This window comes from Lutjanus erythropterus, chromosome 6, assembly GCF_056507025.1.
Source record: "Lutjanus erythropterus isolate fLutEry1 chromosome 6, fLutEry1.hap2, whole genome shotgun sequence".
NCBI lineage: Eukaryota > Metazoa > Chordata > Actinopteri > Lutjaniformes > Lutjanidae > Lutjanus > Lutjanus erythropterus.
The window spans coordinates 11,107,906-11,134,255 of NC_139322.1; the positions used below are offsets into that span (position 1 = coordinate 11,107,906).

Genomic DNA, 26,350 nt, shown 5'->3' on the forward strand with positions numbered 1-26,350 from the left:
AGCAAGTCGTCCGACATCGCGAGGAGGTTAAATTCATCCTTCTTTACAAAACAGCGGAGAAATATTTATACCATTGCTGCACAAGCACTTTTGTAAGTTAATGGCTGACTGCGTGCTTACTTGATGTTTTGCTGCCGCTTCACCCTGAACTTTGAGTGAAATGATAACATCATGAAACTTTTTAAACTGCACCCGCTCGAAAATAAAAGAGAAGTATTACCTCCTGCACAGTTGAGGCTGCAGGCCTAATTCACTCCCTTTTTAGAAAGCAACCTTTGTTGACTGTAGCCATCAAAGTTTAAATTAGATTTAAGCAGTTTACTTAACACACCTGTGTGAGTTTTATGTGTCAGTAAATTATCCCTTCATAATTTGCTTTGCATTTATGTAATAAACCTTTTTCACAGCAGCCATCTGACATGAAATTGTAGAGTAAGCACAGGTGTTACCAGTGATTGTAATTAAGGTACCATTCAGCTCAGGTCAAACAAAGTCAGGGTGCTGCTATTGTTCGTGTTGGCTCACTGCAAAGTATCTACACTACATGGAACGGGGCCTTAATTATCATGATTATTGTGTTATCAATTATATCAACCTGTGGTTATCCAACTACCGGCATATTCAAGTGGCATGTGGGCTGAATCCAACCCTTTTACATAACCTGCTAACACTCTAAGTTTATGGGTGTTTAGAGTTGCAACAATTAATGAATTAATCAATTATTGATGAACGATTAAATTAATTGCCAGCTATTTCGATAAATGATTAATCATTTTGAGTAATTTTTTAATTTTAAAAATGTCCAAATTCTCAGATTTTAGCTTCTTTTGTGGACAAAATAAGACATTTGAGGATGTCATCTCAGGCTCTGGAAAACAGTGATCAACATTTTTCATCATTTTGTGACATTTTATGGACCAAACCACTAGATTAATTGATAATTAAATAATCATTAGTTGCAGCCCTATTAGTATTTACGTTTGTTAGAAGACCATAATTTTAATAACAGGCTAATTAGCCCATTCCTTGGTTGTCTGATGTTAAGCACAGACACACTTATTTTAAAAAGTTCTACCTCAGACTGTTTAAGCAGGGGGAATTTAGGAAAGTCAACGTGTATGAAAAAAATGTTAAAAGCAAGTGTTCATTAAAACAACAAGCTACTTCTAATCTAGGATTACAAAGACATTTTTTATGTCGTTTTTTTTTACATAATCTTTTCCAGTTGTGAAAACTAATAAAGTGGAGAACAAAATAAACAAAAATGTGGATTGTTTTACACATTTAAATTCCTAACTTCACAGGTCAGACATAGGAAATGTAAATGCCCGGCCCCTCGGCACCTCTGACCCTTCTAAAGAAGCAATTCAATAGGTCTGCCCTCCTACTTCATATCATCATAGCTGCCATGAAAAAGGTCCATTTTAAATTAATGTAAATATGCTACACTGTTGTGCTAAGTCTACAAAAATCCCTGGCAGTATCAAGATTCAGCTTCGGCTGTTAAAAGCATCCAGATTTAACTTTAGCACAGTGTTTCCTTTTCTGGTGAATCCCAGCATCACAAAAGTGTTAGTAATGCTGCAGCTTGTGTTTACAAAAGTGCTTGTTTCATTTCTCAAATTTAGCTCTTGTACAGCAATATTCTGTATGACTATCTTCTCTAGTAGATTCACAAGACCATTGGCTATACTTTTATCCAGAGTAGTCTCAGTGTAAGACATATCAAGCCTGTCTTTTCAGTGCCCTCCAGGCCTTGTACTTAAAGTAACGGACCCACAGTGCTTTTTATGAGTGTGAAGAGAAAAAAAACACCCCCAAGGGCCCTGACAATCAGTTAGGCTGGAGAGAAATACCCCAGGATGTAAACATTACACCACTGAGTGAGACTGGGTCATGGCCCTTGGGTTTAACACAAGATGTAACCCTCAGTTGTTATGGGCCATCATAAGACCTGCCAAACAGCTAAGAGAGATCAGCACTGGCCGCATACCACAAGGACAAAAGGTTAAGGAAACAGTGTTCAGCTCTCGCAGTGGCTACTCGACATCCAGGGACACGTCATGTAAAAACTGTAATAGTGACTTACATTTGAAAAAAAAAAACACTCTTCATTAATTAACAGCCACAACTATGAAAAACTGGATGCAGGGGTAAAGATTCAGCATGACAGCTGTATGTAAAAGCTTTAAGGGCCAGGTTTGCATGAGACGACATCGAGTTTATACGAAGGTATGAAGCACTCTCTCACTGTCTACGTTCCCCTTGCTCCTCCTCCTCCTTTTTCCACTGACCGGCCTCACAGGAAAACTGAAAATAACTTAACCTGCTCAGCAATGGGACTTTCAAGTCAGGGTTTTCAGCGAGAGCTTCCTGCGATGGAGAGCCACAACTGAGATTAACAACTGGAGCCTATTTGTTGAGTACAGCTATGTAGATGAATACATTAGGACTATACACCACCACAGTGAAGTCATTACTATCATAAAACCAGATGTCTTCATTTTTTGTCATAGCCACAGACAGATCCCTCATATAGTGAGTGTGTGGCTTCTGTAGCTCAATAGCACCCCCTGGTGGGCATCTGTTTAGTGGTTGGCACACTGACATCCAAACACAACTGAATCCCCAGTCTTTTATCGTTCCCCCTCACATGGACATAGGCAATTTGTTTACACTCATTTGAAACATTAAAGTAATTCTACATCAAAAAGAATTCATGTTTGAGGTTACTGACACCAAACTCTGACAGAGGTCTGTTCAATTTCCAAGCCTGCAACAATACGGTATGAGCAGCTCAGAAACAGCTGGACCCAACGATTTATGTAGAAATATTCTTTTTTTTCTCTCCCTTTCTCAAATTATGCAGCCAATTTCAAAGTCTAGTATGACTCTTTTGCTCCACCCTAAGGGTCAATATAAATCAATAAATACAGAAATAACACAAGTTTAGGAGGAAAAAGCAAGAAGATACTGTATTAATGGACTATCATTCTGCTCAGTTCAGCTCATCAGAAAACAAAACTTAAGTTAAACATTTAAAAGTATGACATAACTGATATCACAACAAAAAAAATCTATAAACAGGACAATTTAATTAAACATGCACAGATTGAAAAGCTCAAATATTATTAATGAGATTCTATAAGATAGATATTTATTTTGCTTTATGTTTTTATTATCTGGGAATGTCATTCTTGTAAGGTGTTAAACAGAGACAGTAACTACGTAATCTATGCCAGTCTGCTTCAAATACTCTTAACAGTAAAAAGCTGCCACATGGTTAGAAAAATGAGTCCCATTTTATCCTTATTATCATACATTCGCTATTTAATTACTCACCCAAAATTTCCATGAGCCCATTTGAATGAGAAGAGATCTCTTATGCATATGTTTTGCAGTAAAATATCCAACTAAACAGGACATAAGTAAACCTAATCTCTAATGCATTTCATTTTAAGTTAGTGAGCCGTATGAAATAAGCTATGAGGAGAAAAGTCATCAATTTGTCTTATGTGTAAAGTAGTTTTAATGGGCAGCAGGCTGCTTGAAATCCTACTCTCTCCATCCTCCCTGTTTCCTCTGGTGTGATGGCATTTCATTTCAAGTGCGATTCAAGTCGAGCGGTCATTACAACGTTTTGATGCCAAACCAAATACAGGCGAATTGGCATTTGGAAAACATAATATTCGCTCATTTATTTTAAAAATACATCACTTCTGAGTCGCAAAGAAAATTCTTGCGCTTCAAGGGGGAACTGAACGACCCCTCTCTCCAACACAAGACGGGAAAAATACTAAAAACTAGACTGATAAACCTTAAAATAGACGCCAAAATAATTAGCACAATGCGTTCAAAACAAGCTGCAGAAGAGAACCGCATTGACAGATAAACTATCATAAGCACGCCGCTTTTTAAAGCTGTGTAATAAGGGAAGAAGTTAGTCGATGCCAATGACATGTTGTCATTAACTTAGCCGTGTTGTTAACAACTTGAATTGCTCGACATTTTGACAAGAATCCCGAGCGAAATAAACGTTAACCGCGACACTTAAACCACGCTGAGTGTTTGTCCCCGTGGCGTGCTTTAAATGTGGGCTACGATGGGAATAGTAGCTGGCTAGAAAGCAAGCTAATATTAGCTGGCTAGGTGATGTCTCCACGTTTTAGCTGCTGCCTCTTCGGGAGGAAAACAGCGGAGCCGTTTTCTACACCGAAAATTTCTCCACTTGTCCTCCTGCGTGTCTCTTCTCCGCACAGAGTTACAGCTGTTCTAAAAATCACACCGCGGTCATACTAGTAAATTAATCCCATTATATTTCTCTTACCTTCCGGCTTGTTTTCGGCAGCCATTTCCCCTTCACGCGCAACATCCTCCTCCTCCTCACGACCGTGGGTACCACGCGCGTGCACGGCGAGGACAGCACGAGGAGGGAGCGGAGGAGCAGTCGGTCCGGCGGAGGACAACTTACCATTGGCTGTGAGGAGGTGACTGACAGAGAGGAGAGGCTCCGCTCCGCTCCGGGAGGAAAAACACACACATCTCCCCTCACCTTGACACCGCCAGCCACCACTGTTTTTGTTTTTTGTTTTTTTTCCTGTTTTTTGTTTTTTAATTCAGAGAATTTAAAACAGCTCCGAGGCGCTGCAGGTCTGTTTTTTGTTAAAAGATGGTGACTCGAATAATCCATTAAATTAAGTTAATGCTCAGTAGGTGAGCTGAGATGGACACAAGTACATCAGAAAGTATATTGTTGCGAATTATAAATACTTGCTCAATAAATGTATTTAAATAAAACACAAAATACTGGTATGAGAAATGTATTTGATTGAAGTACCACTAATATGTAATTTGAAAATACAAAAAATTCTACACAAACCGTATTATGACCTTTTATTTAGTAGCCTCAGTATGGGTCTAACTTTAAAGGCACAATATGTAAGAATTTTTGTTTAAAACCAGGGTTTCAAACTGCTAGCTCAGGGCCATTTCTGGCCCTCCATCTATCTACCTCTTGCCCATAACATGATTTAAAAGATATAGTATAATCCAGCCTGCAAATTTATTGTTTTTTAAATTAAATTATTTGTTTCTGGCAAAGAATAGCTTGTTCAACAATTATTCTCTATTTGTAAAGACAGTGGCAGAGTATGTTAGCAAGTTATGAAGTGACATTTATGATCAATTACACACCAAAGCTCGCTGTCACTGTCGCATTTGATGAAAGCACAGAAAACAGAGACAATGCACAGCTTTCTATTTTTATCAGGGGTGTTAATGACCAATTCAAAGTGATAGAAGAGTTGGTGAGTTTACGCACAGCTAATGAATGTACATAAAAATGTATAAAAATGTCTGTTTGCATTTTTTGTTAAGTATGGTGAAAATATATTAGTAATGGAAATTAAAAGGTTAATTTATAGAAATATTGCACTTTATTACTTGAATGTTGAAGTGGCTTCCCAGTGAGATGACAATACCATCAGTGGCCCCAAGTCACTTTTGGACCCCTGGGTTAAAACACAAAATTACCAACAGGATGTGAAGAAATAACAGTTTTGAGGTCATGTGACAGACAGGTCTTGGAGGCTGTTCGGTCCCAGTCCAGCCCAAACTCCAGGAGGAGTGCCAGGCTTTGAAGCCAATTTGACATATTGGCCAAACCGTGTAATGACAACGTCACGTGATGCTCTACAGGCCAAGAGACTTTTCTCCCCCATACACTTACATTGTGAAAGAAGCAGCTGTAAAACGACAAATACATTATTTTGAGCCTCACAACCACCACAAAAGAGTTCATTTCACAATAGGGCTAGATCCATTCGGTCCAATAACAACTGAAAAGTGTAGAAGAACGGCACGATAATAAATAATGTTATCCCATACAAGTTAGTGGAGGCTGAACTGGAAGACTCTACTGTGCTTGTTCTATGGACCACACAATGTGGAAGCTCCAGCACAGAAGTTGGCTTCATGCACCACTGAGCAGCTCTCATAGGAATGAAGAGAAACCCCTCCACAGTAACGTATGTTTTCATTTATACATCCATGGTCCAGCTCTGTTCACTGGGAGGCTGCTGCAGCTACAGCAGCTACAGTTAGCAGCTACATTTAGCAGCAGTTGGTGGGCACTCTTGCAATATGCTGCCTATTCGGAGTATGAATTTGAGAGGTGGCCTATTCTTACATATTGCACTTTAACCCTTCGACACTGAAAGGTTCTGTGAATTTCCCACATCATAGTTTTGAAGTGGTCAATCCAGATGTTTTTGGAGGTGGGAGGTTGTGAATTCAGGGGTGCATGGTGGTTGGTTTCTGTTAGTCAGAGCGACAACTGACTGACAGAAACTGGTCACATGGAACACAGGAAGACAAACTGAATATGGGAGCTCACAACGAGCATGTCACTGCACCTGGCAAAACATGTCACATGATTCACACGCATTTAGCCAAACACTGTGATTAATTGTTTTGGGGTTTTTTTACCAGAGGTTAAAAAAATCTGTGCATGTTATCTGAGAATAAAACAATATATGAAATAATGTATTTCAAGTACTTCAAATGCACAAATTTAGAAATTGCATCCCATTGTTTTCTTCACAGCCAATTACAAATGATAAAATATACTAAAGTGATTAAATACATACTTAATTAAAATACTGCCCATCTCTGTAGGTGAGGCTACAGCTTTTATCCTTAGGCTACTCAAAACTAATTAGATGTGAGTATTAAATGTTTGTTTTTGAGCTGTCACTGAATAAAGAATGTCAGTGTCTCAATCACTGGTTACTGCATTAATATATTTAACTGTCAACTGTTTGGCTGTCATTAAGCCTTTTAAGCATTTTTTAACATATCTTTCATGTTAATAAAAATAATGTGAAAAAAATAATGTTAATTTTAATGTGAATTATCATGAATTTATGCATGAAAAGTATGAATTCATTCACTTAGTATATGGGTGTAAGAATTTATTGATACACTTGAGTATTGCAACTTTATAATTTGTGATACTGTATCAACTGTCATAAACACTGTATCATAATATTGTGATAAATGCAAAGGTTTGTTGCAGTGGTTCATTTCATGTTGTGTTTAAACCCCTGGCTATGAGATAGCAGTGTGGTTATCTCTTCACTGTTCTGACTGCATAGACAAGTACATTTTTAACTTATATTTTCTGTATATGATGGTGTGTTCTTTATAAGTTGACAATTGAAATTAAGTTTTTAAAAGTATTATCACTTAATTAGATTAGCAGAATATATTGAAAATCGTGATACAAATGGTGTCGCCAGATTCTTGCCAGTGCACAGCTCTAATTTAGTGCTTCATCAGCTATCAGGAATATACGAGAATTAACAGTATCTCACACATGACTTAATGCAACAACTAGTGTTTTCAAATCATCATTATTTCTAACTTATTGATCATGTTCATGTCTTCGTCATAGGCAAGTCTGCACTTAAAGGCACAGCGCGAAAAACTGACTAGTCACAGCAGTAAGCAGTGTTGTAATCGTGATTAACTAAACATTTCTTCTTCATGACTTAATTGCATGTGGTTCTTGAAATAAAGTGATAACTTGATAACACTGTTAACATATGACCATTTTAAACATTTGTTGTTTATGCATACAATATACACACACATTTCCCCCCTATTATCTAATTTGCAGATGTATTTGTTACAAATACATAATGAGTAAATACACAGAAAGGCTGACTTTATTTGAAGCTGCACAAACACAATGAAGTCACGCTTAATTAATCATGAATACACTTGGAATTCAGCAGAATACGTGTGCACAGCTGTGACTGGTCAGCATTTTGGCCTGTCCCTTTAACCGCAGACTTATTTATGAAGAAGACATGAACCTCATCAATAGCTCAGAAACCATGCTGACTGAAATACCTATTATGTATTGTTTTTGCATTAGGTCATGCATGAAATACTGTTAATTCTTGTACATTCCTTACAATTCATGAAGTACTGCATGAATGAGTTGATGCTTTTTCATGTATAAAGTCATGTATGACAAATGTCTAACATGTGTTGTACCATGACTGAGTGACCGGTGTATACTGTAGGCTTTTCATCATGCTGGACAAGTATAATGATAATGGTTGAATTGAACTGAAAACCTTCAGAGATAAGTCTGCTGATCCAAACTGATAAATTAAGGCTTACCTGTTTCATTCAACAGATAATAATCAACCATCACAGGTCTATTAGTGTGTGTCTTGTTTTAATTTTAAGCTTAATTTTCCTATATTGAATCCACATAGTATCAGTTGTTTCTAGGGAGTACTGTGGGTGCATGTAGCCTATTAAAAACAAACAATACAAATGTGAGAAATATCAAACAGTCGTAAGAGTCTACAGAGTCTATCAATCAAATGTCCAGATGTCAGTTTACATTTGAAAGCCTGTGGACTAGCGTCTTCCCTTTTGGACAAGTCTAACTGATTTCAGATAGTTGCAGCATGATACTGAAGGCAGCGGGGATTTCCAGGAGATGTGGATTCAGCCTCTTATGTGCCCATTAGGGGCTGGTGGTGGTGGAGTCCATCTAAACAGTTCTGTCAGGTGCTGGTTTTTGAAGGCCAACACTTAAATTCTTTACACTACACAGAGAAGGATTTCAGCCTCCGTCATTATGGCACGGTTACATAGGCTTCACAATAGTATGGCCCCACAAAATGACTACAGCCAATCTAATTACAGATCATTGCGCTTAATAGACTTTGCTTTTGGCACTCTCGTCAACTACAGCACTTACTAAGGACAGCCTTCGTCTTCTATTAGCGGGCTGGTGGCCGTCATCAGTGCTGAAATGCAGTTTAAGGTTGTGGTGCTGAAAGGACAGCTCCTCTGACTGCAGCCTGCTACTGCTGCTGCTCCCTTCACCCTGTACAGTCAACGGCTTGTTGTTATTGCAAAGAAAGTAATAATGAACTAATGAAAGACCTAATGTCGGGAAGTGATTTTCTCACCCCTTTGCTTTAATTGTTCTTGGGTGGATAGAATGCAGAAAATATCCCTGTAGAGTTAGGCATACATGTACCTATCAGCAATATTCATTTTGTTGCACTGAGTATTTAACACTGTATTCAAATTAGTTTGTTTCTAAATGGAAAATTAAATGACAGTTATAGTGGGATTTACAAAATAATTGTTCCAATAATAATAATAATAATGATATATCTTTGTTTATGCCTTTAATATTTATTTGTTTCAGCACACAACCGCAAATATTGTGCATGGATCTATTGTCACAATATGGCAGAAAGGGAATACAATGTCCATAACTTTGTTTTCATTGATGTATAATCACCTGAAAATAAGAATAGTTGTGTTTTAGTTACCTTAGAATAAGCTGTTTCTATCTACAGGCAGAGTGTGTCCTCTTCCATGGCGACCAGCTTGTTTCTACAGTAGCCCAGACAGACAAACCAAACACTGGCTCTAAACATGGTCTGTTGCATTTTTGACTGAGTTTTACAGACACCTACACACTTGGAAGGGGAGGGTGAGATGTTTGCAATCCGCAAGCTCACCGTTAGACACCACTGAATTCTATTTCTATGCACTCGTCTTTTAATTCACAGGGTTTTTTTTTTTAACTCAAAAAGACAGTAAAAACAAGAAAAAACAAAATAAATGATGAACAAAAACAAAATCAAACACACTGATCCTGTAATTTCTGATTTTTTTTAAAGCCTAAAAGACAGTAAAAGAAACACACAAACAAAACAGGCTAAATAAATGAGAAATAAAAACAAAACAACTTTTGTTAGAAGTTTCCATTTTCAAAGACGAGCCTACAAGTTTAGTATCATGAAGGTTAGTCCATGTGCAGTTTCCACTGTACCATAAATCATCCATTTCATCAATGACATGATCGTTTATATTTCCAAGATACATGACTTTGCTTCCCCTATAGGTGTTAAATAATACAGATATATTTTACATTTTGGGAATTTAAAATTAGAGCCAGGTCAATTTATCGGTTGACCAATATTATGGGCCTGATACTGGCCTACCACAGCTGTAATATACACATAGATTTTACACTAACTGTCAGTTTTGGACAAAAAGTTTACTGTTCAAGAGTAAAATATCCTGCCTCCATTACATATCTTTGTCACAAATGTTAACTACTGTTGAAGGATGATTACAAAAATGTGTGTTTATGCAGCTTTATCCTGTATATTGTATTCTGTAAAAATAATACTGGTCAATATATTGATATTGGTAATTTTTTCCTCCATAATACTGATATCAGCATCAGCCCCAAAAATCCAGTATTGGCTGGACCCTTTTTAAAATAAAAATGATTGTTGGCTTCAGTATAACTAAAAGCCACTCTATTTTTTATTTTTTTTTACTTTGGAAACGGATAGAAAACCCTTAACGTATTCCTCATAACATCACTATTAACAATAAACGATAACGGTACATTTTAACTTCAAAATGAAAACCCCAACAACCCGACCAGATGAATGCAGTTGCTGAGTTGTCATTCATCCCCGACACAAGGGGGCGACAGAGTGCGCGGCGCCGTCTATGAGGAATGTAAAACACACGAAGAAGAGATGACCGGGTGTAAACATGGCGGCTGCCTTGGACGATGAAGAGATTCTGAACGATGATTATTATTCCCTGCTAAATGTCAGAAGAGAGGTACAGGCTGCTGTTGTGATGTTAGCAGATGTTTGTGCGGGTGCATGTAGCAGTTCTTCGTTAAACTTTCTCCGGTTGATATGTAACGGTTACTCGTATAATCACATGTAACGTTAGCTAGGTTGCTAGCTTGTGACCCTCGACATTGGTTTCTGTGCTGTGACTTCTCGGCTGAATACTTGACAAGACACACAACAGGTTGTGGCGGTTATGACTTTTGCAACAGGAGTTGTCAGTCGAGCAAGTCAGATGGAAAATCTCCTGTTAATCTACTGCGGCAGTACGGGAGCTAATGCTAACAAACTGGCAGTTATTTTCAGTTTCGCTGTGTTATCTTTAAGTGTGTGTGCAGCGCTAACTTGCTAATGCTACAACTTAACTTCAGGGATTCACCATAAAACACAGTTGATCGGATAATATTTTTGTCTACGGGTCAGTCGTTTGCGGTTCTTATAAATCTATTTGTTAAGCAGAGAGCATTTTGTTTTTATGTTAATGACATTTTGTAAATTAAAATGAACATGTGGCACAGGGACATTCTGTTCTCCAATATGCTGCACCTTAAATATTGCTATAATTTGCTTGTTTTCAAGTGGGTGAACATGAGCAGGTACTATATGGGTGAAAAATGTTTACACTGATAAACTTTCATTCAAGACTAGTATGTAATATTGTTATAGTGAAATACAAAATGAGTTATGGTCTACATGTCAGTGATTTAAAAAATGAAACTAGTTGGATCAGCAGTTGGCAAGCAACTTGAATGAAATGAGGCTGGGCAATATTTTGATATATTGCTGCTGTAATAGAGATTTTGGATGTATTTATGCCATGATATGGCAAGTGTTGCCTTTTTTGTTTTAAAAGGATTCATTCAGTAAAGTGATGTATTTTTTTTGTGATATTTTGTGAAAGCACCAGTAGTCATCCCTAAAATATTGTAGCTATATTGATAAATATTAATATTAAGGTGTTTGGTCAATATTATTGTGATATTTGATTTTGTCTATATCACCCAACCCTACTTCGACCTAGGATGATTAGGGCAACAGGCAAATGTAACAAATCATCTAAACCCTGCATGGTGTTTTAGCAGGGTTAAATGACTTTATGAAGTTCAAACAAATGTTTCATGATCAGTAAATTAAAGAGAAGATGCAGCACATTTCATGTGGATGTCCAGTCAGCGTTGATGATAACTGTAGTCCACTGAAGAAATGAATTCATCATTGTGTGATATATTGACCAAGAAAGCTGAATTCCCTTGCTCACGGAGCCTGTGACAGTAGTACCTACATGTACCAGAATGCACTGTGCATGAGTTTCTGATGTCCAAGCTATTACTTGTTGGCCAAAACATAGTGTTACATGATAGAAATACACATCTTGCACATCTTCTGGCTCCTTATAGGGGGAGACTAGAAATCAAAGCTGTAATAGTCTGTGGTTCTTCATGTTTGAATGAAGCTGTTTGAATTAAGTCTAATCTGTCAGCCAGTGGCGGCAAATACATAAATGTTGGTTGACAAAACAAATAACAATGCCAGCCTACAGGGTAACACCATGGTAGCTTTCAGAGTTGAAAAATAATTGCCAGAGCAGACGGTAATGCTCACAATATAATTTTATAAAGCCTGAATGACATTAACCAGTTCTCTGTCTTATCAGTCTCTTTTGACTTGTATGTATTTGTATTAGCCATGTGGGCAAGGGAGCGTATACACTGCTGTCTGTACTTGCAATTAACGGGTCATCAGGTGTACACGTTGGCCAATTTAACAGCGCTGGTGCAGAGAGAGCAACAGATTTTGCAGCAGGAGAACTCAGCTTTCTTGGTCACTATAGCACACACGGAGGAATTTATTGCTTCAGTTGACATTTACCATCGACACTGACTGGACATCCACATGAAAAGTGCGGAATTTGTCCTTTCAATTGGTATTGGAGGAGTTCAGCTATAGCCACATCATGTTGTGTATTTTGTATGGTGTCAGTAAAGTTTCCCTGCAAGTCTTCTCTTTCACATTTTCTTCTTTTCATTGTTGTGTTTCAGGCAACACAAGAGGAGCTGAAGGCGGCATACAGGCGATTATGCATGCTGTATCACCCAGACAAACACCGGGACCCTGAACTAAAGCGTCAAGCAGAACAGCTTTTTAACCTTGTACATGAAGCTTATGAAGGTAAGAAAAGCTGTGATCAAATCCTGTCATCGGGTACCTTTTCAGCTAGACATGAAGCTGTTATTGAGCTGAATACAGTATAGTCTACATTACAGTATTGTATTTAGAAGCATAAACTACTCTGATGGCTAATATTGTTGATGGTTATCCATGTCTTTCTAGTGCTCAGTGACCCACAGGCACGAGCTATCTATGATATCTATGGCAAGCGAGGACTTGATGTTGAAGGATGGGAGGTAAGCTTATTTTTGACTGTAGTGGCCAGTGATTCTTAAACAAGCCACCACATTCAGTTGACTGACAGTCTAGTTTTTATTAAGCCCAAAACATCCAGTGAGGCTGATGAACAATACAGACTGAAGATTTGAGTTCTAAATTTTATAACACAATTGTCAGACTCACCTCACACATTTTTAAATACTGCCCATTAAAATGAAAACACAATTCTTCCACAGTACTCCATGCTTTATTCACCTTACCAAATATTTTTAGCTATCTTGTCTTCATCAGGGTGTGTTTTGCATTTGTATTTGCATGCATGAATGGCTGCTTTTCAGCAGAACCAAAATTTACAGAGGAAAGGATGTTCTCTCACAGCATCTTTCTTTACAGAATGTAAGGTGTAGTTCATTTTAGGCTGTACCAGACTCAAAATTTGACTGAGGCTTTGACTGCTCAGTACAAAGAGCATTGTTTGTTCAATTGTCAACCTTTTAAACCTCCTATTTCAGCCTACATGAGTATGTTTTACCTGTAAGATGCACGTTTTAATGCCTTTCTTTGTCACACAGTCAGAGAACTCATAGTTCAGGTATAAAATCCCAGCGCACCTCTGACGTCTCTTCTGCAGGCTGCTGAGTGCTGTCATCCCACTGTTTGGTGTCGTTATGCCCTCAGTCTCTATCTGCCTTTTCCACTTCATCACAGTTAGTTATATAGTTTTATGTGGTGATTTTTAGACTTGGATTACAAAGATTACAGCCTGCCATGCTGTTGCATTGCTCTGTGGAATGTGACACAGCCAAAAGCTGAAACTTGTTTACCAACCAATACACTTCAAGTTTCACCTTCTCTCATCAGTTAACCACGTGTGAATGTCTTTCATGAAGTGCACCAGCTAAATAAAAATATATTTATGATTCCCCTTATTTATAATTTCTCAGTCAAATTTAAGATACACCTGGTAGCTACACTTGGTAATGATACCTCGACTATTAGGAGGCAGCCTAAAGAAATGTTAGGTTTGTTATTTTTAAAGGGATAATCTGCAACAGTTTCCTAAAAAAATATATGTATAGACTCACATAAACAATCCTTTTCTATCATCACTTATGACTCACTAAAGTGTGGTAGTGTCTGTATTTGCAGAGACCCTGCTCCATGCCTGTATTACCTTATTTTTTCACATTGTTTTGGCGTGCTTGGGATGTTTCATAAACTCAGAGTGTTGGTATATGACGTCCTGATGCATTTATGAATAGCTCAGATAAATCCTACTGACTCTATCTTTAACAAATCTGTATATTTTTGAATTGGACACTTCTCAGAAGTTTGGTGTGCTTTAGACAGAAATGTAGAATTTCATCCATGGGACTTTGGACTAAGTTGATGATATAAATTTTACACTTGATATTCATTATATTTTCAAAAATGCCTGTGGTGTGGGCATGGAAACAAAAGAAATTAAAAGAAATGATGCATAAAAGTTCAGTATTTCCCCCTTTTTCCTCTTGACTTGCAAATAGCTTACTCATGGAAGAATACATAGTTAGTCTTCAGCATAACGCTTTGGTATTGCAGTCTCATGACATAAAGCCTGAAGACTCTCCTGCCCTGATGACATCACCTTCTTTACCCTTTGCAAAATAGTTCTTGTTTTGCTTCATCTTTGTTTACTAAAAGCGTCAATGGTCAACAGCACAAAATATGACAATCTTCACAGGAAGACCGTATGGGAGCGTGAAATTCTGTGAAAATTTCTTCTACTGTACTTTCTTCTACTTTTTCTGCAACCTGTGAAGCAGCCAATCCACCGTTTGCTTTGCATTCAAGTCATATCTTCTTTCTCCAGGTGGTGGAGAGAAAAAGAACCCCTGCAGAGATTCGAGAAGAGTATGAGCGTCTTCAGAAGGAGCGAGAGGAGAGAAGACTTCAGCAAAGGACCAACCCAAAGGTATGTTCTTAGGAAGATAACAAGTCTCACATTGAACTGTCTGTGATGTAAAGAGTACTTAGGCATCCTGAGCTTATTATATACACCATTCATTACCACTGTATTAATTCCTGAACCTTATTGGCAGGGAATGATTAGTGTGGGTATTGATGCCACGGACCTCTTTGACCGGTATGAGGAGGACTATGAGGACACGGTTGGAGGAGTCCCACATGTGGAAATCAACAAGATGCACATATCACAATCCATAGAGGTAAAGGGTTCCTTCAGATTCTGTATTATTAAGTTGCATTTATATGTTTTCAGGGTTCCTATGCAGTAGGGAATGTTTTTAATAATTCCCAGGTCTGGATAAATATGGAAAAAAGAATATGACGGAATATTTGTTTCCTGACTATTGCCCCTATCCTTTTTTCTAAATTCTTCTGAATTTCTGAAAATAAATTGATCACGCAGGCAGTGTTCCTCATGGCATTTGGAGCAGGCAGCAAGCACAGCTAAAATATTTACCACTGTGAGAGAGAGTGAGGGCCAGAGCAAGCTCGATGTCACTGAAAGCAAGTGTCTGCACACTTGAGTTATGCAGTGATGTAGTTATCAGAGAAGTGAGTAGACTTTTCTTTATTCTTGTCTGCATAATGAGACAAAACCAAACCTTTATGGCTGCGTTTATCATACTTTCCATGGACTCGGTGAATAAACAAGGCTGCACAGACGCAGTGAAAATTAATGGGTAAAATTCAAGTATTCTGAGGGCAGCCTTGACAATTCCAAATATAAAGACTGGTTGGCTAAGGATTCCAAATTGGAAAAGAAAACTAGATGTCAATTGCGGTCTGAAAAACTACCCAAAAGTCTAAAAGTTTGAGTCCCTGTTTTTTGGACTGAAAAACTTGTAGCCACAAGTAAATTTGCAGTGGTATTTCTGAAGGTTTTTGGAGTGAATTCTTATCAAAGAGCTTATTGTTTCATGTGTTCTACTGCAGGCTCCTCTTACCACAAGAGACACAGCCATTTTGTCTGGCTCCTTGTCAACCCACAATGGAAATGGAGGTGGCACCATTAACTTGGCCTTGAGAAGAGTCACCTCAGCTAAGGGCTGGGGAGAGGTATGCTGCATTCTCACTGGACACCTCACACTCATTCTGTCACGTATACTATAAATGACACACTTTCTGTCTGTGCCTCTGTTTGTTGCACAACACCTGTCTGCCTATGTGGCACAACGTGCAGTGCCATTTTAAGATGTGAAACTTTATCTATGTGTTACACAGCTGGAGATTGGTGCTGGAGACACCCATGGACCACTCTTTGGGTTGAAGATATTCCGAAACTTGACGCCTCGATTGTATGTGTTGAAATGCAAGTGAAAATGAATCTGTACTCTGTATTTATTAACTACAACATAAACAGTGATTTATTTTTGTCTTTTCTGCCTCAGCTTTGTGACCGCTCAGTGTGGGCTCCAGTTTTCATCACGAGGCGTGCGTCCTGGGGTCACCACAGTGCTGGCCCGTCACCTAGACAAGAACACTATGGGCTATCTGCAGTGGCGCTGGGGGATCCAGTCCTCCATGAACACCAGCATAGTCAGGGACACCAAGAGCAGCCATTTCACCTTTGCAATGCAGGTTAGCAGCCAGCAGTTATATTTAACTTTAATATTAGCCAAGACACCAGTAAATCAACAGTTGTCAGGGTTGTGCCAAAATGATCATTTTACTTTTTTTGTCTCTCCAGCTTGGCATTCCTCACACCTTTGTCATGATGAGCTACCAATACAAGTTCCAGGATGACGACCAGACGAAGATCAAGGGCTCAGTAAAGTAAGTGCAGTGTGTTTTATATGGAGAACACAGTTCAGTGATGTGTTAAAAATTTCCAAAGAGCTGCTGTCAGCCCAGCTGGTGTTTGCCGATATTCACGCAGGTGTTTGTGTGTGTGTCCCAGAGTTTCAGCAGGTGTTTGTGTGTGTGTCCCAGAGTTTCAGCTGGGAGATGTGTGCAAGCGGGGAATTCGCTATGTTATGTATTCTACATATGTTTCCTGTGTTCAATATCAGCGTTTCTGTGAGACACGTGTAAAGTCTAAAATCCATTAATCTGAATTTTAAAATGTCTTCAATAACATTTTGACAGATGTTAAACTTGTTTGGATTATGAAGTTAATGTTACTTTTATAAAGTTGAATTCACTTCAGTCTCAGTTTTGAATGTTTTTTCAGGAAGAAAAAATATTGATCATGCTGTAACAACTACAAAATGAAACCAACATGGACTCCAATTATCTTTCCTATCCTTCATACTTTTTCTTGCTAGTATGGATTTGAAATAGATAATAAATTGCATTTATAATGGTCTTAAAAAGTTCTCATAAAGTTTTAAATTTAACTTGTTGAAACCTGTGGCCTGGAATAAATAAAGAAAATAAACTCACAGAATGTCAAGAGAGGAAATATTCCTGCCCCCTAGAAAAATACAACTGGACTCTGATTTCAAGTTTTTCCACTTTACTGAACTAAGACCAGCTTAATTGCCTTGTTAACTCATCATATATAATAACACAGGTTTCATTAAACTCCGAAAATCATCAGAAATGAAATAATGTCAAAACTCACCAAAGCCGTCCCAGTATTAGATTCAACAATTAATCATCTTCAAGCCACCAATCCAAAGCGTTGATGACCTGGAAATGAAACGTCAACAGTCAACTTTCTTCCTCCAGAATCACCCATTCTTCAGATCAGAGGATGTGTACTGTGCTGCTGAATGAGAGTCTGTCGCTGAGCCACAGCTTTAACTTGTTTCTTGCAGACAGACCATTAAATTGTCAAAAATAAAATGACAAAAATTGTGCTGCAAAAACAAACAAACAAAAAAACAAGTGGTGATGGACAGCCAGTTGCACATAACTGATATTTTTGTCGAAGTGCATAACCCTAATGGAGACTGTAATCATACATTCATATTAAGACCCCTGTTCATAATTAGATTTGTGTGCTATCAGTCTGTTTGTACAGTAACTCAAATTTAGTACGTCTTGATGTGTGTATCCTAAATACTTTATGTGCAAGAACTGATGTCTTGAATCCAAGTAATCTTTGGCTTCATGTGATGAGGCACTGACATTGCCTTTATGTTACAGATCAGGTTTCTTTGGGACTGTGGTAGAGTACGGTGCTGAGCGGAAGATCAGTCGACACAGTGTCCTGGGGGCCACCGTCAGCGTGGGAGTGCCCCAAGGTGTCTCCCTCAAGATCAAGTAAGTAGTGCAGCTCTTTGCTCCAGTTTTCCTGTGCGGTGTAGGTTCCAGAGGGTTTTCCCTCACAACGCTGTTGCCGTGATATCCCTCAGGAATCAAGACATAACATCATATCATGTCAAATTAATGTAAACACATTGTGTCTCCACTGGGGGTGCATCTTTGAGGATGTAGAGACAGCATTGGATCCATTGAGATACTAGTTAGTCCTGGGATATGTGTTTAAAAGCATGCACATTTACATTTCTTCTTAGTTTTGAACACTTCATAGAAATTTGTCTAAAGCACCTATCACACAATGATTTCTCTAACATCTCAGAACAATCAGCACACAGTTCATTGTTCTGTCTAACCTAGAGTTTGGCATTGGTATTTTTTTCCAAATCTTTGTATTGATTTTTTTTTTTTCAACAGTGAATACAATACAGACAGTACGAAACCTAACTGCACCAAACCCTCATCCCACTCAACCCCTACAGAAAAAGAATAAAGGATACATAAGGAGTTTGGAGAAAGACAATTTTGGGCAGGTTGTTCAGTCCTCTTACATGTCTGGTGAAATGTTGAAAGGGTCAATATATTCCGAAAAAGGGTTCCAGGTTGCTTGGAATGTTTTTATCGAGCCCAAGAGGAAGAGCCCAAGTTTCTCAAGTTTAATATCATATAGAACTTCCTTGTTCCATTGATTGTGTGCAGGGGGAGAAGTGTGCTTCCATTTCAGTAGAATCGAATGTCTGACCAGCAAAGTTGTGAAAGTCGAGGCTTGCTGCGTGGCTACGGGGAGGCCAGTATCAGGTGGAGTGCCAAAAATGGCAAGTAAAGAGTTAAGCCCCAAAGGCACTGAAAGTCTGACACGTGTTGAAGTACACCTATTGCTTTTACGAGGCGCATCAGACTGTGCTCCTACTCTGACCTTATTTTGGAGGATCAAATTAGGGACAAAGGTTTTTTCTGCAGCCACAGTGCCTGTTTGGGGAGAGCTAAAAGGAAAAAAAAAATGCCCACATGAGAAGTGGGTGCTGATGGAGGCTACATCACCACCTAAAACCAAGCATCATAAAAACCATCAACTGATCAATAAAATTGTGGTGCAGACTCGCAGCAGACAGAGAGAGGGGGCAGCATCTATTTTTTGATACCTTCCTGACATTTTACCCTGGTATACGGTATTATGGCCGTATTTCAACTCGATTCAGTTTAACTCGACTGTACTCCACTGTGCTGTAGTACTCCCTTGACACAGGTAGAGCTGATCGTCATGGCAACGCTGTTCTCACAGCTGGGTAACAACACACAGGAACTCTGCTTTGGTCTTGAGAAGCTGCAGCCTTTATTCACTGATGAACTCAAACCAAAACTGTATATTTACTGCCAGACTGACAACTCCAGTGCAGAGTAGAGTCTCTTAAAAGTAACAGACAGATCTGTGTTATATATACTTGTCTCATCAAAGAAACGTCTGTCAATGCGCCGCATTATTATAAACTGTGATGAATTGTCCATGCGCTGTCCTTTCCTCCTCGTCTCCTTGGTGAATGCTTAAGTTCAAGTTTGCCATCTATGTTTGCTTTGGTGTAAAACACTATCAAATAGTTGCAGATTGTTGTTAGTAACTGAATTATCCTGGCTATTTAAACTGCAAATATCGCACACCATTTAATATGACGACATTTTATAGGATGACCTGAAAAGGTAATGATAAGGAGTAAAAAATCTAATATTAATATATAAATATTATTGGCCTGATCTCTCTGATTTTCTTTTTCAATGGGACACTGGTAAAATAAAAGTAAAAAACAAAAGATAAAGAAAACAGACATTTAAATAGCAACCTTTTCCTAAAACACTGCTGGTTCTGTGGTGTCGGTTTTTCAAATATGATGCCTGCATTGTGTCAGAATCAATTAACTCGCATCAAATGAGGTGCGTCACTCATCGCTTTCACCACATCACAAGCATGGCTTATAGTTTCAGTTGTGTTCGTCCAGAAGTTTATTAACTTGGCACAAGACCAGAAGCTGTGAATTGAATTAGCAGTGGATTGTTTATACTGATTGCAGGCATCACTGACATTAGGAAATATCTTGGCCAGTCTAGCATTGATATAGTAGCTTCTGTAGAATTTTGCATATTTCCCCTTTACCATTTGTCCACCAGAAATTCCCCCACATATTACATGGGGTAAGCAATTTAGCAGGCAGTTAGTGGCCAGTCCGACATCAGTAATAAAACCAGTTTTCTATTTTCAGACTGAACAGAGCCAGCCAGACGTATTTCTTCCCTATTCACCTGACTGACCAACTCCTGCCAAGTGCTGTATTTTATGCCACAGTTGGACCACTGGTTTTCTACCTCGCCATCCAGCAGCTTATTATCCGGCCCTACGTGCGGGCCCAGAAGGAACAGTAAGAAACCTTCACTTTAAGTCCGTTGTTTCATGCAAGAAATGTTATTGGAAGAAGCACCACATGTATTATTACGGCCAGATTTTATGAGCTCATTTTATTTCTCCATTTATCTCTGAACTCGACAGAGACTTGGAGAAGCAGCGGGAAAGCTCGGCCTCTAATATAGCCAAGAAGAAACAGGAGGCAGAGGCTGCCGTGAGTATTTAACTGGCTTACATGTAGCTGTAGTACCAGTCCAACATGGTCGTTCAGCATTAGATAAGAGATGTAGGGATTGTGGGTGACTGTCAAGAAATATTACAAGTCCAGTCAGACGAAGGGGCTGAGATGGGATTAGATAAGATGCAAAGTCTTAATGAAATTCATTAGTATAATCCATATGATGTGGAATCTCATTGTTTGTGTCTGTCTCCTCCCTCTGTGTGCCTTTTTCATCTCTGAAGGTCTTGCTCATGCAGGAGTCTGTGCGCAGGATTATTGAAGCTGAGGAGTCCAGAATGGGTAAGATCAGTAATATTTTAGGGGTGAGCTTATCCTGGGAATAATGTTTTTTAAGCAGGTTGTGAAAATATTTGATTCTCTTACATTTTGAACGATTTTTTTTTTTCTGAAATGTTTTAGGTGATATATGTTGATGCCTGCTTGAATGTTGAAGTGTGATTTCTGACATACAGTGCCTTTTTTCAAGACTAGACTGCCTTTAGCAAATGTTTCACTGCTGTTAAATTTTCCACCAGTTTACAAACCAAGCTCCAGCAGAATACATGATTTTAGTGGTTGTCTCGAGCACTTCACTGAAATCTAAAGTGACTGTACACCTGGGGCCTGTACTACGAAGCAAGTTCAGCGTACCCAGGGAATCTTTTGGTTATATGGCTTCACTAAACCTAACAAAAGCAATCACGCTAAGTGGTCACATGACAGTGGTTATCAGCTCGGTAAATCAAACCAGGGTTTCTCAATCTAGACATGAGCATTTTCACATCAGCGAGGCAGTGTTTGCTGCACCTTACCCATCACAAACAAGCGTACTGGCAGCAGAGCAGCATATTTTACAAACTATAATATTAGAGAATTTCAAAGAAGTGAAATACATAATCCAGGCCAGAAGCAACACAGCTGCAGCTGAGAAATGCAGGAAGGACAGGTGGCAAAAAAATCACCAACTGTATAAATAATGATAATACATTTATTTTAGTGCACTTTTCACGCTATTTATCACAAATTAAAAGCAGTTTAAGGCTTTTAATATCACGACTGCCCTATCATTATGGCACAAGTAGATCTGACTGTAATTACATTTGTGTATTAAAGTAACAATATGTAACAATTCAAAAATGAGTCCTGCAGTCAAATAGTGAGTTGGAGCCATAGACAATAACACGAGTTACAGGCCAAAATAGGAATCTCAAAAGTGGAAACCGCAGCTTTAGCATTGTTGTAAGAGAGGCCAATAATTCAACTGAATTTCCTAATCTCTAATAACATATGGTAATTTTATGATTTATTAAAGTTAATATGTTACAGATTTCTCCTTTGTTGAATGTGCTGCTAAGATGTATTCTCACGGTTTGCATGACAGTTTTTGCCCTATTCTTTCAGCTGCAGTCCTGACTGTGTCAAACGAACTTGGGAGAGACGGTCGCACTGCGAAATTTATCATTTATATGTTAACTTGATCATCTGTCACGTCATCTAATCTGCCAGAGAGATGATCAAGTAAACGTATTGAATGATATCTTTCTGAGCACGACCCTCTCCTCTATACATACATTAAATACATATATGTATTTAGGATAATGCACCGGTCATAGCACATAAGTTAAACTAACTTGGAAGCAAAGCAGTAAGTAGGCTTATTGTCATATCTTAAAAATACGGTAGCTACAAGGCTTTAAAGTCTTTGATAAGAGGAGTTTTTCTTCTAAACACATAATACATGTTAGAACATAGTTGCCAAAAAAAGACTTCGACACACCAGTAAACTGTTGCTCACTTCAATTCCAATAGCCTGACACAGAAGAATAAAGACACCATCCTGATACCATCCTCAGGCTCTAGTGGCTCAAATACGTCCAACAAATATGCTACACAAAGCGTCCATGTTTCAGGTCATTTTCAGGTCCTCATGGAGTTTGACACTAGGACAGCAGCGCCTGCAGCATCTCAGAGTAGAGAAAATTGATAATTTTTTCATGATTTTGAGACCTGATTTTACATACTTAGTGATTTTTCTAATCATTCAAATTTGGCTGGGTGGTTAATAACATGTTTCTGTGGTGTGACAAACTCAGACTACACATTTATTGTTGCTTTACAGTATCATTAATGCTTCAAACAGTCTCTGTTATAGAATGATATCGCTATTCAAAACCAAACTGGAACAACACCCGTCCCTATTCCCTCTCAGAGCTTCAGGATCATCTTCTACAAATAGTGATTTCCAACGCCGTTGAATATGATTTTCCAAGAGAAGTGATCGATCAGTAGGTGCTGCTTTTATCCGTGCTGCACAGGAGCAGGTTAGACGTTCAGCATAAGTTGCCATGGTTATGTATCCCAGTAAAAAGTGAACCCCCATCACAGGATTGAAAACTCTTGAAGTTTGAAGTTACCTTCCTGCTTCGTAGTACAGCCCCCTGCCAGAGGCAAAACCTTTCCATTATAATATAAGGGGACTTTGATTGTGGATGGCATCTAGTGGGATTTGGTGGAGACATGGGTCACTTTTTTAACAGCGGAAATAGAGTTCAGTGGATTTTTTAATGACCCTCCTGCTTCTGTTTCGACGAGTGATAATTGGTGCTTTTTGGTTTGCTTTTGATAAGCACACCAACAAAAAGCTCTCAGCAGACAGTATAATTTTCACCGGGGGGAGTTTGTCAAGTGATAATTGTCTTATGACACCTGTCACTGTAGAGGTTGCTTTGATTTTAGTATCATCAGAGGTCCTCTAGACTTTGCACTTGTAAAGTAACAGTTAATAGCAGTGTGTGTCAGTATGTGTGTGTAATGACAGACACACAGCTGCTCTTCTTTATTCAATGGACTACACTCTATGAAATGGTTTCGGTATTGTTTATGCAGCTAGCAATTAAAAATAATTGTACTGTCTTTTGTTATATACTTGCTGATTGATTTTAACAAACAAGTTTCAAAAATTACACTGGTTCTGCTCTAAAATATGTGGCTAAAATTGCTGGCACGCAAGATTCTAATTATTCTGTAGTGAAAGTGGGGATTTGTGTGGATTTTCAATATTAATTCATTCAAAAATCTGTGTGTATTTTGTCTGTAATCCTTGGATTTCTGAAATCCACTTTTAAATTAAACCAACTTGGCCATTTTGGTGACTCTGCTGCATTTTGAAACACATTAAAATATCAATTTCTAATTTATTCATACTATCCTTACTCTGCTTCATTATAACAGGTCTCATCATCCTCAACGCCTGGTATGGCAAGTTTGTGACGGACAATAGTCGAAAACACGAGAGGGCGAAGGTCATTGATGTGACTGTGCCGCTGCAGTGTCTGGTGAAGGACTCTAAACTCATCCTCACTGAGGCCACAAAGGTAAGTACTTTAATCCAGACCAAGACTGCCAAAGCCACAGAATTTATCCAAAATCTTTACTATAAAGTACATCTTTCATCTGCAAAGCTGGGTTCAACCCCTGCCTGTGCTCCTTTGCTCTATATTATTCCCCCGCTCTCTCGTCATATCTTCAGCTGTAATAAATAAAGGCATTATGTTATACTGTTTATACAGCATAAAGAATTTTCCTAGTCACTAAACCATTTATATATGGACGCCCATTTATGTCAATGTGATGGAAAAAAAGATGAGTCATTATAATGTTAAACTTTCTCAAAATAATGACTTTGTATTGCAAAATAACGACATAGTATCTTAAATTAATGAGAAACTTCAAAATAATGACTTGTGTTCCATGTTATAATGTCATTCTTGTTTTTAGAATATACAATAGAATTAATGTTTTGTTTGACTGTGACATCTTCAAAAAATAACAAAGGTGGCTTATGATTGGAAAATTTCTCAAATAATAGGATCAAATTGATGATATAGTATTGATTTGTTTTAGAATAAATATGTTTTTAAAAAGTCAAACAATACGTCATCAGAGGAAAGTGAAAATTCAGAATAAATTGTTAGACATCTTGCCAAAAAGTACAAGAGTGGGAAGAAGATCAAAATTATAGTTGTAGTTTTGTAAATAGTGACCCTGCAAGATCCAAGATCAATCTTTGTGACAAATTATCTTTAGATGTGAGAGGCTGTCAGACTGAAGTCTTTTCAAAATCTTTTAGTGTATTGTTGGCAAAAGTCATTATTTTGAGATACTAAGTCATTATTTTGAGAAAAGTCATTATTTTTGCGATAATTTTCATCATTACTTTGCAATACTAAGACATTATTTTGAGATGCTGAGTTGTTTTGAGAGCCTCTGATTGTAATGGCTTTTTTCATCACAAATACTGGTTGAAAATGTATTCCAGTGTTGCAAACTGATGTCCTCAACTTGCCGTATGATGACTCAGTGCGCTGCTTGTGCGTGACCTCATGTTGTCTTTGCAGTCAGGACTCCCTGGCTTCTACGACCCCTGTGTGGGGGAGGAGAAGAGCCTGAAGGTGCTGTATCAGTTCCGCGGAGTCATGCATCAAGTCCTGTCAGGAGACACAGAACCACTCAGGATACCAAAGCAATGTAAGTCCCATGTAGTACACAACTCAGCGACCCCGTGCCACCAATTTTGCCCCCATTAATGTTGCATTTAGCTACTTCAGTGCAGGTTTAATGATTCGGTAGATCACACACTCCCTTGAACGCTCTCACCTGCCCGTGTTTCAGATGTTACTGACAGCTGGGGGAATTTCCTTGAACCCAGAGCTTTTTAGATGTGTTTGATGCAACATATCTTCGAATATTTTATCTCCACTGAGGGAGAAAGTCTCCCAAAATCCACTGAGCTATATTACCTGCCAGCAGCGTTATTTCTGACTTCTTTGTTCTTGTTTTCTACTGTGCAGCTCACAGGATTGATGCAGACACATAGGAGCTCCTCCGCTGACCAAAAAGACTCATCTCTCAGCTGTTTGACAGAAGACGGATAAACCTGTTTTAGATACGACATGGATTGAAGTCCTTGTTACGCAGAAATTGTGCATTTACCCTTTGTCTTTATATTCATTTAAATATGCAGGGCGGAGTAAAAGCATCACATACTGGATTGATGATAATTCAGTATCCATGGACAGGGTCGTGGCCTGCATGAAATTCTAATGCGACACCGAAATCAATGGCTACCATCTTATTTCCCAGGTCTTCTAGCCTCCTTGGTATCCATTTATTTTTGGTATGGCTTGTAATTAATGATCGACTTCTACGTACTGTATTGTACACAAACTGCAGTGCCTATGATTGAAGATATGAATGCACCTCTGTTTAATTGCCATATTATTAAAATCAGTCTCTCTCATGTTGTTTAACCATTTTGGTACTTTTTCCAGTAAAAGGAGTTGTATATTTATGTGATGCTTGTAAGATGAAATGTTTTTGATTGTTTTGGTTTAAGACATCTATGGCAATCACTGTTATCATTTAATCAGTAGGGCTGAC

The 26,350-nt window shown here is 38.4% G+C and overlaps 2 protein-coding genes across 2 annotated transcripts in view; one reads left to right on the forward strand and one right to left on the reverse strand.

The window, feature by feature from the left end:
• The window catches only part of camta1a (calmodulin binding transcription activator 1a), a 411,604-nt gene extending 406,537 nt beyond the window's left edge, over positions 1-5,067 (reverse strand). Inside the window, exon 1 of the mRNA XM_084720554.1 lies at positions 4,328-5,067. Within this exon, the coding sequence (XP_084576680.1) occupies positions 4,328-4,352 (25 nt within the window). The 5' untranslated portion in view covers positions 4,353-5,067. The remainder of the gene's footprint in view (positions 1-4,327) is intronic.
• Positions 5,068-10,530: 5,463 nt separating this feature from the next.
• Positions 10,531-26,210, forward strand: dnajc11a (DnaJ (Hsp40) homolog, subfamily C, member 11a). Its single transcript, XM_084720556.1, has 16 exons — positions 10,531-10,686; positions 12,740-12,869; positions 13,032-13,105; positions 14,941-15,042; positions 15,170-15,295; positions 16,029-16,151; positions 16,317-16,390; positions 16,484-16,673; positions 16,783-16,868; positions 18,186-18,302; positions 20,552-20,707; positions 20,836-20,905; positions 21,154-21,211; positions 24,143-24,285; positions 25,309-25,438; positions 25,762-26,210. Exons 1-16 carry the CDS (start codon positions 10,615-10,617, stop codon positions 25,785-25,787), a joined length of 1,677 nt encoding a protein of 558 aa, XP_084576682.1. The 5' UTR covers positions 10,531-10,614; the 3' UTR covers positions 25,788-26,210.
• Positions 26,211-26,350: the final 140 nt, after the last annotated feature.

Coding starts and splice junctions, on each gene's coding strand:
- dnajc11a (XM_084720556.1), top strand. CDS start 10,615: ATGGCGGCTGCCTTGGACGATGAAGAGATTCTGAACGATGATTATTAT. Junction 16,391..16,483: donor CGAAACTTGACGCCTCGATT/GTATGTGTTGAA, acceptor TTTCTGCCTCAG/CTTTGTGACCGCTCAGTGTG. Junction 20,708..20,835: donor GTGCGGGCCCAGAAGGAACA/GTAAGAAACCTT, acceptor TGAACTCGACAG/AGACTTGGAGAAGCAGCGGG.